General features: G+C 37.7%; 1 protein-coding gene across 1 annotated transcript in view; it reads left to right on the top strand.

Moving 5' to 3' along the window:
• The first annotated feature begins 2,389 nt into the window (after positions 1–2,389).
• LOC107059010 (uncharacterized) overlaps positions 2,390–12,484 on the top strand; it is a 20,751-nt gene continuing 10,656 nt past the window's right edge. Inside the window, exon 1 of the mRNA XM_015305378.1 lies at positions 2,390–2,584. Coding sequence (XP_015160864.1) covers positions 2,390–2,584 — 195 coding nt within the window. The remainder of the gene's footprint in view (positions 2,585–12,484) is intronic.

Below are 12,484 nucleotides of genomic sequence, written 5' to 3'. Positions count from 1 at the left end.
AGAGAAAAAAGGAGAAAAGTGGAGAAGAAGCCTAATTTATCTTGGTCTGGAAGTTTCACTTGTAGATTTCAGCAAGGGTTAATCCCTACGAGGTATGTGAGATCACATAGAGTTGGGTTCATTCACCCATGCGCCAATCATGATTTAAATCAGCGTAATTATGTTCTTGAAAGAAGAGTTTATGAGTTCTTGATGAATTTTGTTGAAAGTTTCATTTGAATCTTGATCGATGAGTTTTGGAGGAGTTTTTGAGTTAATTGCATGAGTTGTAAGGTTGTTTTTGAGTAGATTCTTGTATACTTTGATTGTATATTCAAATCTAAGTGTTTAGGAAAGAAACCAATCGAATCTAGATGAATTAGGGTTAAAAAACGAACAGGAAATTTCATCCAAATTCTGGGAAAAATGAGTGGGGGAGCCGCGCCACTCAGAGTGCCCCAACCCAGGTTCTACAGTTTTGAGCCTGGCGCCCGATACCACTCAGTAAGCTAGGGTCGCCAGGTCTTCTACTCTTTTTCATTTCTTTCAGTTTGAGTTCCCTTGAATCGTACCTATTTTTTCTAGTTGATTTATACACTCTAGGTACATCTAAACATCATGAGTTCATACATACCATTAGATCATAAACCATGAATCAATAATTCAAATTCAAGGAAAGTTAAGAGTCAAGTCAAGAGAGTTCTTAGAGTCTTTCAAAAAGTCTTTTACATTCTTTCTAAAACATGTTTTAAAGACTTGAGCATTGATTTGAGTAAGAGTAAGTGTGAAGTTTATTTCTTCAAAAGTTTATAAGGGAACTAAGTATTCCCAAGAGTTAAAATGTTTTCACATTTAAACAAGAGAGGAAACACCGATTTCCAAGAGAGGAAACACTAATTTTCAAGAGAGTGTTTGAGCTAGTTTTGGAGTGATAATCTCAAACACCAGACAGAGTTATGTTTTTAAACATATGAGCTTGTATATTTTGGGAGTAGTATTGAGCACCGATTTGGGGACACTTTTGACTTCAGATAATTGAAAAGTCTCCATAAGCCGTGTAGCCAACATGGGTAGACAAGGGTCATACTTTTTAGATGATTCCTTGATGCTTTTAACATATACTAGTGGATCCACTTAGTGAGTTAGATTCTATACCACTGGCAAGGTATATGACAGCCCTGGCAGCATGAGGCAAGATGATGTACCATCACTTAAGCTCATAGAGATGGTTTTCGGTTAGAGAAACTCCCAAAGAGATATTTCGTATACTTATATACACAGTGTTATTTGTATTTTCATATACAAACTGAGTTGGTGTGTGTTTTTAAATGCACTCAGTTGTTATCTTCATGTTTTAAAACTTTTATTTATGCTGCATCTTTATTTCTGCTTTATATTGAAAAGAGTTGAGTTGAGTTGAGAAGTGGTAAGTGTTTCTTTCAAATTCCAGTTCAATCTTATGTTTGTTTAGATTTCCCCTCACATTCTCGTACATTCAATGTACTGATGCCATTTGGCCTACATCATTTTATGACGCAGATACACGTAACCAGGATCAACATCCAGCGCTTCGTTGACCCAGTTGAGCACTCAGAGCCTTGTGGTGAGCCTATTTGCAATCCAAAGGATCTCCATTTTATTGCATTGTTTAGTATTTTCAGTTGTTAGGATGATTGGGGGTCTTGTCCCGACATCTCTTATAGTTTTAGAGGCTTCATAGACAGATAGTTATAGTTCTTTAGTGTTGATATTTCAGTTGTCTGATTTTAAGACTTGAGTTGCCATTTTGGCTAAGTTGGATGATGTTTTCTAAAACATTCTCAGTTTATCTATTCAGACAGTTTATTTAAGCTTGTATTAAAGTACTTTTCAATTGAGTAAGTCTTCCACTGAGATTCAAGCCAAGCCAAGGGTTTGCTTTGGGCCAACAATGGTTCTCGAGTGCGAGTTCGGCCCAGAGTGTAGGATCGGGGAGTGACAAACTTGGTATCAGAGCACAGAGTTAAAGATTCCTAGGGTGTCTATGAAGTCGTGTTTGTAAAGTCCTAGTTTTCGGTGTGAAGCACGCCACATCTATAATTAGAAGGCTGCAACATTTAGGAACTATCTCACCTCTTTTGTATTGATTTCGTGCGATATATTTTATATCTATGAAAGTTCCTTTCTAATTCATTCTTGTGCATGTCTTTCAGATCATGCCTCCATGAAGAGCTGTCAGAGGTCGTCCTGCTAGAAGGAATGTTAAGGAACAAGGAGTACCTAATACACCAGAAGTGCAACCCCAAGGAAAGGTCACCAATGCTGAGTTCCGTGAGGCCATCCGAAAGTTGAGCTAAGCTGTGACCAACCAAGCTGGGCAACAAAGAGAGAATCATCATGAAATACTTCTAGGATCCGTGAGTTCTTAAAGATGAATTCTCCAAGCTTCACTGGTTCAAGTGTCATTGAGGATCCGAAAAACTTTGTTGAGGACCTTCAGAAGGTTTTTGAGATTATCCATGTTGTTGATGCTGAGCGAGTGGAACTAGTTGTTTATCAACTGAAGAGTGTGTATAGAATCTGGTTTGACCAATGGAAAAAGAACTGGGCCGAGGATGCACTGATTGTGAGCTGGTCTGCGTTCGAGAGTGCCTTTGTAACACCTCGATATTTGAAAATAACTAGAAAGAGTTAGAATTGGAAATAGTCATTTTAGGAAAGAATGAAAAATCTGGAAATTTGTTTAAGTTATGTTAAGTTTGAGTTTTGGGTCAACGTCAAATGACCATAACTCATAGCTTAGGATGAGTTAGGTGTGCTTCCAGATACCGTAGGAAATATCTTGGAATTATATTTCCAACGCCATCGAGTTTGCATGATTCTGAGTTTGTATGAGAGAGATATGCTCATTTGAAGTCGGGTTGTTCATATAAGGTAAGTCCAATCCAAATTTTAGAAGGGCATTATGGTCTTTTCCATACCCTATTATTTAAATTTTGTTTTTGGTAATTATTTTAAGGTCTAAACTGATAGGATTCAGTTTACGCTATTGAAAAAGAGTTAGGATTTTGAGAGAAAAGAAAAGAAGATGAGAAAAGAGGAGAAGAAGCAAGGATTCGTCGATTTCTTGGAGATTTACGTGTGGATTTCGCCAAGGGTTAATCCCTACGAGGTATGTGAGATCACATAGCGTTGGTTTAGTTCACCCACGTGCCAATCATGATTCAATTTAGCGAAGTTGTATTGTTTTGAAAACAAATCTTATGAGTTTTTTATGTTAATTCGTTTGAAATCTTGTGGGTTCTTGTTGTTGAAGTTTCTTGAGGTTGATTCATGTATTTAGGGGTGATTTTTAGTTGAATCTTGTGTATATTGAGGGTATAGTCGATTCTAAGTGTTTGGGGAAAGAACTAAGTTGAATTAGGGGGTTTGGAGTTGAAAAATGAAAAAGAAAAGTCGGAGTGCACCTGGGCAGGGGCCTGGGGCGCCGCCCCAGCTAGAGCGCCTCAACAGAGGCTCTAAAGTTTGGGCTTGGGGAGCCGCACCAGCCAGAGTGCCCCACCCTTGCTTCTAAAGTTTGCCCTCTGGCGCCCCACGTCGCTCAAAGAGCCAGGGACACCAGTTTTCCCACCCTTTCCCACTTCTTTCCGTACTTGTTCCTTAGCAACGTACCTATGTTTCTTAGTTGATTCCAACACTCTAAGGTAAGTCTTAATATCATGAAATCATCCATATACATGAGATCATGAACCTTGAATTTATAATTCAATTCAAGTAAAGTTAAGAGTCAAGTCAAAGGGTTAAGAGTTTAGTCAAGTTGAGTTCAAAGAGTTTTCCAAAAGTCTTTCACAAACGTTTTAACTTTGTTTTAAGACTTGAGCTTTAAGTTAAGAAAATAGTAAGAGTAAAGTTCATTTCTTCAAATATTATACGGGAGCTAAGTAATCCAAGAGTTAAAATGTTTTCACATTTAAGCAAGAAGGGAAACACTAATTTCCAAGAGAGCTTTTAAGCTTAGTTTTGAGTAATTATCTCAAACCAAAGAAAGAGTTTTGTTTTAAAAACATATGATCTAAGTACATTTTAGGAGTAGTATTGAGCACCGATATGGGGAGCAAGTTCATAATAACTCAAGTCTCCATAGACCATGTATCCTTCATGGGTAGAAAGGATCATACTCTTTAGATGATTCCTTAGTGTTTTTAAGCATAGACTAGTGGATCCACTTAGTTAAGGCTTCCTATATGATGGCAAAGTATAGGACAGTTCTGACGGCATGGGAAAGACGATGTATCATCACTTAAGCTCATAGTGGTGGTTATCGGTTAGAGAAACTCCCACAGTATTATATTACTTTTATGTAATTAAGTTGTTATTGCATTACTTTAACCTGTTGAGTTATCATCTATTATTTTTAAATGCTTTGTATAAATTGCAACTTTATTGTTGTTTTTACCTTGCATTTGAGTTGAGTATTCATGAGTTGAGTAAATCCAAGGTAAGTGTTCCTTTTAGATTCCTTTCAAGCTTATGTTATGTTTAGTATTCCCCTTGCATACTCGTACATTCAATGTACTGATGCCAATTGGCCTGCATCGTCTTATGATGCAGACACATGTAACCAGGATCAACATCCAGCACCTCGTTGATCCAGTTGAGCACTTAGAGTCAGTTGGTGAGACTCTTTGCTATCTGGAGAACCCCTTTTTATCATTTGATTTAGTACTTTAGTTGTTAGGATGACCGGGGGTCTTGTCTCGACATCCCTCTTTGTATTAGAGGCTTCATAGACGAGTAGTTATAGTTCTTTAGTCTTTCCATTTTCAGTTGTATACATTAAGACTTGAGTTGCCATTTTTGGCTAAGCTTTATATCTCTTTAAGTTATTGCATGAGTTGTATTTTGGGACTGTTTCTTATGTTAAGTCTTCCACTGAGTAAGTAAGCCGAGCCAAGGGTTCACTTGGGGGCCAACAATGGTTCTTGAGTGCTGGCTACGTCCAAGGTGTAGGCTCGGGGCATGACATCCTTCATGGGGCGTTTATTTCCCCGTGAGCTAAGAGAGGAAGAGGTAAGAGAATTCCTCACTCTTAAGTAGGAATCTATGAGTGTTCATGAGTACAGTCTGAAGTTTACCTAACTTTCCCGCTATGCTCCAGAGATGGTTGCTGACATGAGGAGTAGGATTAGTTTATTAATTGATGGGTTGTCTCTTATGTCAAGTAAGGAAGGCAAGGCAGCTATGTTGATAGGAGACATGGACATATCAAGACTGATGATTCATGTACAACAGGTTAAGGAGGACAAGATGAGGGATAGAGAAGAGTTTAAAAACAAGAGGGCTAAGACATCAGGGAATGAGTTCGGGTAGCGGAAGAGTAATGTGAACCGGTCTTCTTTACAATATAAGCAAAAGAGACTTGCTCCATCATCTGCTAGTGAACCTGCACCACGAAACAGAGGTGAGTTCAACAATCAAAATTCACAAAACTTCAAAGCTAGACCTGCACAGTCTCAGGGTAGTGTTGCACAAGGAGGTAATAGGATTCCTGCATGTACTAAGTGTGGTAGGACCCACTCAGAGTTGTGTCGTGATGACTCCACTGGTTGCTTTAAGTGTGGTCAGAATGGTCACTTTAAGAAAGAGTGCCCTAAGAACAGACGAGGAAATGGTAATGGGGGCAATAGATCCCAATCTTTTTCAGTTGCTCCACCAGACATAGCTGCACCTAGAGGAGCTACTTCAGGGCAAGGCGGTGGATCAAACCATCTGTATGCTATTACTAGTTGCCAAGAGCAAGATGATTCGCCAGATGTTGTCACTGGTATGATCAAAGTCTTTACTTATGATGTTTATGCTTTGTTAGATCCAGGAGTGAGTTTATCTTTTGTGACTCCATATATTGCTATGAATTTCGATATTCTCCCTGAGCAACTTTTTGATCCCTTCAGTGTTTCTACACCTGCTGGTGAGTCTATTCTAGATAAGAGAGTCTATCGTGATTGTACCATTTGCGTCAATCACAAGAGCACCATGGCTGATTTAGTTGAGTAAGACATGGTAGATTTTGATGTCATTCTAGGTATGGACTGGCTTCATGCTTGTTATTCCTCAGTCGATTGTAGAACTCGAGTTGTTAAGTTCAAGTTTCCTAATGAGCCAGTCATAGAGTGGAAGAATAGTTCAGCAGTGCCTAAGGGTCATTTTATTTCGTACCTTAAAAGAGAGAAAGTTAGTTCCCAAGGGGTGTGTATATATCTTAGTTCTAGTTATTGACTCTAGTGTTGAGACACCTTCTATTCAGTCAGTTCCAGAAGTCTTTCTAGACGATCTTCCCGGAGTCCCTCTTGAGAGAGAAATAGACTTTGGTATAGATATTCCTCCTGATACTCGTCCTATCTCTATTCCTCCATATAGAATGGCACCAGAAGAGTTGAAAAAGTGAAAAGAGAAGTTGAAAGATCTCTTAGAAAAAGGTTTTATTCGACCAAGTGTCTCACCTTGGGGCGCTCCGGTCTTATTTGTGAGAAAGAAAGATGATTCTCTTAGAATGTGCATAGATTACCGTCATTTGAACAAGGTTACTATCAAGAATAAGTATCCTCTTTCGAGAATTGATGATCTTTTTTATCAACTTCAGGGTACCACTTATTTTTCTAAGATAGACCTAAGATTTGGCTATCATCAGTTGAGAGTAAGAGAAAGTGATATCCCTAAGATAGCTTTCAGGACCTGCTTGGTCATTATGAGTTCCTAGTTATGTCCTTTGGTTTGACCAATGCTCTTGCAACATTTATGGACCTTATGAACAGAGTATTCAAGCCTTATTTAGATAAGTTTGTTATCGTATTCATTGATGACATTCTAATCTATTCGAGGAATGACAAAGATCATGCAAGTCATCTCAGAGTAGTTCTCCAAACTCATAAGGATAAGGAGTTATATGCTAAGTTTTCTAAGTGTGAATTTTGGCTTGAGTCTGTGGTATTCTTAGGCCATATTGTTTCCGGTGATGGAATTAGAGTTGATACTCAAAAGATTGAGGCAGTGAGAACTGGCCTAGACCCACGTCACCAACTGACATTAGGAGCTTATTGGGATTGGCTGGCTACTATAGAAAGTTTGTCGAAGGGTTCTCATCTATTTCATCTCCTTTGATTAAGTTGACTTAGAAAACAATTAAGTTTCAATGGTCTGAAACCTGTGAGAAAAGCTTTCAGGAATTGAAAAAAAGGTTGACTACTACCCCAGTATTGACCTTACCAGAAGGTATGCAAGGTTTTGTAGTATATTGTGATGCATACAGAGCTGGATTGGGTTGTGTGTTAATTCAGAATGGCAAGGTTATAACTTATGCCTCCAGAAAAATTAAGATTCACGAGAGGAATTACCCAACCCGTGATCTAGAGTTGGCTGCCGTAGTATTTGCTTTGAAAATATGATGTCATTATCTTTATAGTTTTCATGTAGATGTGTTCATTGATCATAAGAGCCTTCAGTATGTGTTTAGTCAGAAAGAGCTTAATCTCAGACAGAGAAGGTGGTTAGAGTTACTCAAGGATTATGACATGAGTATTCTCTATCACCCAGGTAAGGCTAATGTTGTTACTGATGCTTTGAGCAGATTGTCTATGGGTAGTACCACCCATTTGGAGGAAGACAAGAAAGAGTTAGCAAAAGATGTGAATAGACTTGCACGGTTAGGAGTTCATTTAATGGATTCCAGTGAAGGAGGAGTGGTGGTGATGAATGGGGCTGAACCATCATTAGTGTCTAAGTGAAAGAGAAACAATACCAAGATCCTATTTTGCTTGAATTGAAGGAAAATGTTCATAAACAAAAAAGTAATGGCTTTTGAACAAGGGGGAGATGGTGTATTGAGGTACCAAGGTAGATTGTATGTGCCAAGGGTGGATGAACTTCAAGAGAGGATCATAGAAGAAGCTCATAGCTCCAGATTTTCTATCCATCTGGGTTCCACAAAAATGTATCGTGACTTGAGAGAAGTCTATTGATGGAGTGGTATGAAGAAAGGCATTGCACAGTTCATTGCTAAGTGTCCGAATTTCCAACAAGTTGAAGTAGAGCACCAAAGGCATGGTAGTATGGCTCAGAATATAGACCTTCCGGAATGGAAGTGGAAGATGATCAATATGGATTTCATCACATGTTTACCACGGTCTCGCAGACAACATGATTCCATTTGGGTGATTGTAGATCGAATGACTAAATCAGCCCACTTTTTGTCGGTAAAGACTACCTATTCAACAGAAGATTATGCTAAGTTGTATATTCAATAGGTAGTCAGACTTCATGGAGTTCTGGTGTCGATTATTTCAGGTAGAGGTGCACAATTTACTGCACAATTTTGAAAATCATTCCAGAAAGGTTTGGGTTCGAAAGTGAACTTGAGTATTGTTTTTCATCCTCAGACTGATGGTCAAGCAGAGCACACTATCCATACTTTAGAAGATATGTTTAGGGCTTGTGTGATTGATTTCAAGGGGAATTAGGATGATCAGCTACCTCTCATAGAGTTTGCTTATAACAATAGTTACCACTCTAGCATCAAAATGGCTCCGTATGAGGCTCTTTATGAGAGAAGATGCAGATCTCCTATTGGGTGGTTTGAGGTTGGTGAAGCTGGGTTGATAGGACCAGACTTAGTGCATCAAGTTATGGAAAAGGAAAAGGTTATTCAAGAGACATTGAAAACAACGCAGAGCCATCAGAAATCCTATACATATGTTAGGAGAAGAGACTTAGAGTTAGAAGAAGATGATTGAGTCTATTTGAAAGTTTCACCCATGAAGGGTGTTATGAGATTTGGTAAGAAGGGGAATCTTAGTCCCTGATATATTGGTCCTTACAGAATATCCAAAAGGATCGGTAATGTGTCTTATGAGTTGGAGGTACCCCAAGAGTTAGCAGCGGTTCATCCGGTGTTTCACATTTCTATGTTGAAGAAGTGTATGGGCGATCCTTCACTTATAATACCTACCGAAGATATTGACATTAAGGGTAACTTATCTTATGAGGAGATTCCTGTTCAGATTTTAGATCGTCAAGTTCGCAAGTTAAGGACCAAGGAAGTAGCATCGGTCAAGGTTCTGTGGAGAAATCAGTTTGTTTAGGAAGCTACTTGGGAAAATGAGGAGGACATGAAAAAGAGATATCCACATATCTTTGAGTCTGGAGAAATTCCAAATTAAGGTACGAATCCTTTTCTTGGCATCTACTTTAAGTTGACTTGTTGTGTTTACATTTTGCTTGTTGGGTGTGTGATCTAGATGTTAGAAGCTTGCTGGGTGTGTGTTTAAGTTGACGAATGTTCCCAAGGGGGAGATATTACAAAACCCTGCTATTTGAAAGAGCTAGAATTAGAAAGAAACCATTTTTGGAAATAACTAAATTTGGAAATTTTGGGAAGATCTGCTATGTATGAGTTTTGGGTCAACTTTAAATGATCATAACTCACAACACGGGATGAGCTAGGTGGGCTAAAAGATATCAAATTAAAGTTCTCTGAATTATCTTTCCAACGCCACTGAGTTTTCTAGTTTTTGAGTTCGTATGAGGGAGACACACCTATTTGAAGTCGGCCTGTCTGGATAAGAAAAGTCAACCAGATTTTAGAAAGGTATTTTGGTCTTTTCATTACCCAATTAGTCTAATTCGTTTTTAGTGATTTAATTGGGGTCAAAACTGAATTGGTTCAGTTTACGCTACACAAAAACTATGCTAGGGTTTTGAGAGAAGAGAAAAGAAGAGAAAAGAGGAGAAAAGAGGAGAAGAAGCCTAAGTTATCTTGTTCTGGAAGTTTCGCTTGTGGATTTCACCAAGGGTTAATCCCTACGAGGTATGTGAGATCACATAGCATTGGGTTCGTTCACCTACACGCCAATCATGATTCAATTCAGCGTAATTATGTTTTTGAAAGAAGAGTTTATGAGTTCTTGATGAATTTTGTTGAAAGTTTCGTTTGAATCTTGATCGATGAATTTTAGAGGAGTTCTTGAGTTAATTGCATGAGTTTTAAGGTTGTTTTTTAGTAGATTCTTGTATACTTTGATTGTGTATTCGAATTTAAGTGTTTGGGGAAGAAACCAATCGAATCTAGACGAATTAGGGTCGAAAAACGAACAAGAAATTTCGTCCAAATTTTGGGGAAAAGGAGTGGGGGCGCCGTGCCACTCAGAGCGCCCCACATTGGGGTTTGCAGTTTAGGCTCTGGGGAGCCGCACCACTCAATGCGCCCCAACCCAGGTTTTGTAGTTTTGAGATTGGTGCCTGGTGCAACTCTGTAAGTCAGGGTCGCCAGATCTTCTATTCTTTCCCACTTCTTTCGATTTGAGTTCCCTTGAATCGTACCTATGCTTTCTAGTTGATTTCTACACTCTAAGGAACGTCTAAACATCATGATATCATCCATATCATTAGATCATAAACCTTGAATCAAAAATTCAAATCAAGGAAAGTTAAGAGTCAAGTCAAGAGAATTCTTAGAGTCTTTCAAAAAGTCTTTTACATTCGGTCTAAAATATGTTTTAAAGACTTGAGCATTGAGTTGAGTAAGAGTAAGTGTGAAGTTAATTTCTTCAAAAGATTATAAGGGAACTAAGTATTTCCAAGAGTTAAAATGTTTTCACATTTAAACAAGAGAGGAAACACCGATTTCTAATAGAGGAAACACTGATTTCCAAGAGAGCCTTTGGGCTAGTTTTTGAGTGATAATCTCAAACTCCAGACAAAGTTATATTTTTAAACATATGAGCTAGTAAATTTTGGGAGTAGTATTGAGCATCGATTTGGGGACAACTTTGAGTTCAGATAATTCAAAAGTCTCCATAAACCGTGTAGCCAACATGGGTAGACAAGGTTCATACTCTTTAGATGATTCCTTGATGCTTTTAGGATAGACTAGTGGATCCACTTAGTGAGTTAGGTTCTATACCCCTGGCAAGGTGATTACCATTTTTTTTTTATTTTAATATGAAAAATTATTTGTGTTTTAGTTTATGTAAGTCCTCCATCCTCAATTTTTTTTAAAATTTTTTGGGGATATTGAGGTCATCTTATCCATAGAGACATTTGATTTATCAAGAATTCACAATTCTGCTCGTTTTTTCTTGAAAAAGAGTGTATATATAGAGAGGGTTGTTATCAATTTTAGGTTGAATCTGAACTTGTCGCAAGCTAATTTAGAAATGAAGTCTTCAAATTTGTTTTTATTAATTTTCTTCTCTTGTGTCTGGTGAATTTTTAAATGCTACAATCTCTGGTCAACATCAAGTTTCTTACCAAATAACAACATTATTTATTTTCTAAATTTGTATAATGGTCTCAGATTTTTTTTAATTATGGTCATCATCTCTTGAAGTTTTAAAAAAAAATTCCAAAAATGATTCTTTATTTTATGTCATTTGTTGAGGAGAAAGAAAAGGTTGGGATGTGACATTTTGAACATGTGGCATTTTTTATATAAAAACAATATAGGCTTTTTAAAGTTGTGTTACATTCCGTTCAAGTTTTTTATAATATAGTATTGTTATAAGAATTTCTCCATTTCCTTGTACATCACTATTTTTTCAATTCTTTGTAGTTTCAATGATAATTATTTTTTTGTTAATTCACTACAAAAAATTCGCCTTTTAGCCACCCGTGAAACCGTGGCTAAATGGTCACCAAACTGTGGCTATCACGTATTAGCCACGGCCACTTAGCCACGGTCGGCTGCGTGCCCAACAGGGGCGTCGCCATGAAATTTGCCATGGTTTTAGCGTCCGTGGTAACATTCTTCTAGCCACGGTTTAGATTGTGTTTAGCCACGGTCTACCGATGGGTAAATTTGCCTACAACAAATCATGACTTACCCATATATTAGCCGTGGCTAGTTTAGGCGTTGGTAATTTGCTCATAACTTTCATACAAAATATGAACTAACAACGGTTCAACCGTGGCAAAAGTGTGTTTTTTTTTTAAAAAAACACAATAAATTCCCTGCTATATATCCCAATATCAATACACTAATTGATAGGCATTCACAGTGATCACATAATTATCACTTGATAAAATAAAATGATTTCCAAATGATTCACTGATCCAGTATACACAGAAAACTAGCTATTATAATAATGATCAAAGTTCCAACATTGTTCTACATATAGTCGCAAAAGATAAGAGCTTCAAACCTTGAATATTCATACAAAATACCACAAATACTAGAGTAATGAAAATACTAAAAGTTAAAAGAAATACCATATATATAGTTTGTTTTAAAATATACTAAAGGCTAAGAAGATTAGTTGAAAGTAGGCAACTCACTACCAAACTTAGCTTGTAAAAACCAATGAAGAGTTGTCAACTGATTCTCATTTTGCACAACCCGATTCTTAGTTCCCTCGAGCGTTTATTTGGTCGCCTCAAGCTGTTTTTTGGTCTCTTTATATCCCTTTTCTTTCAAGGTTTCTACATGTTTCTCTAGGTCTCCAACACGTTGATGAGACATACTACTAGAGCTACCAAG

Source organism: Solanum tuberosum, unplaced genomic scaffold (genome assembly GCF_000226075.1).
Source record: "Solanum tuberosum cultivar DM 1-3 516 R44 unplaced genomic scaffold, SolTub_3.0 scf00730, whole genome shotgun sequence".
Classification (NCBI taxonomy): domain Eukaryota; kingdom Viridiplantae; phylum Streptophyta; class Magnoliopsida; order Solanales; family Solanaceae; genus Solanum; species Solanum tuberosum.
The sequence above is the reverse complement of the archived record's forward strand: the minus strand, read 5'-3'. Positions and strand labels throughout refer to the sequence as shown.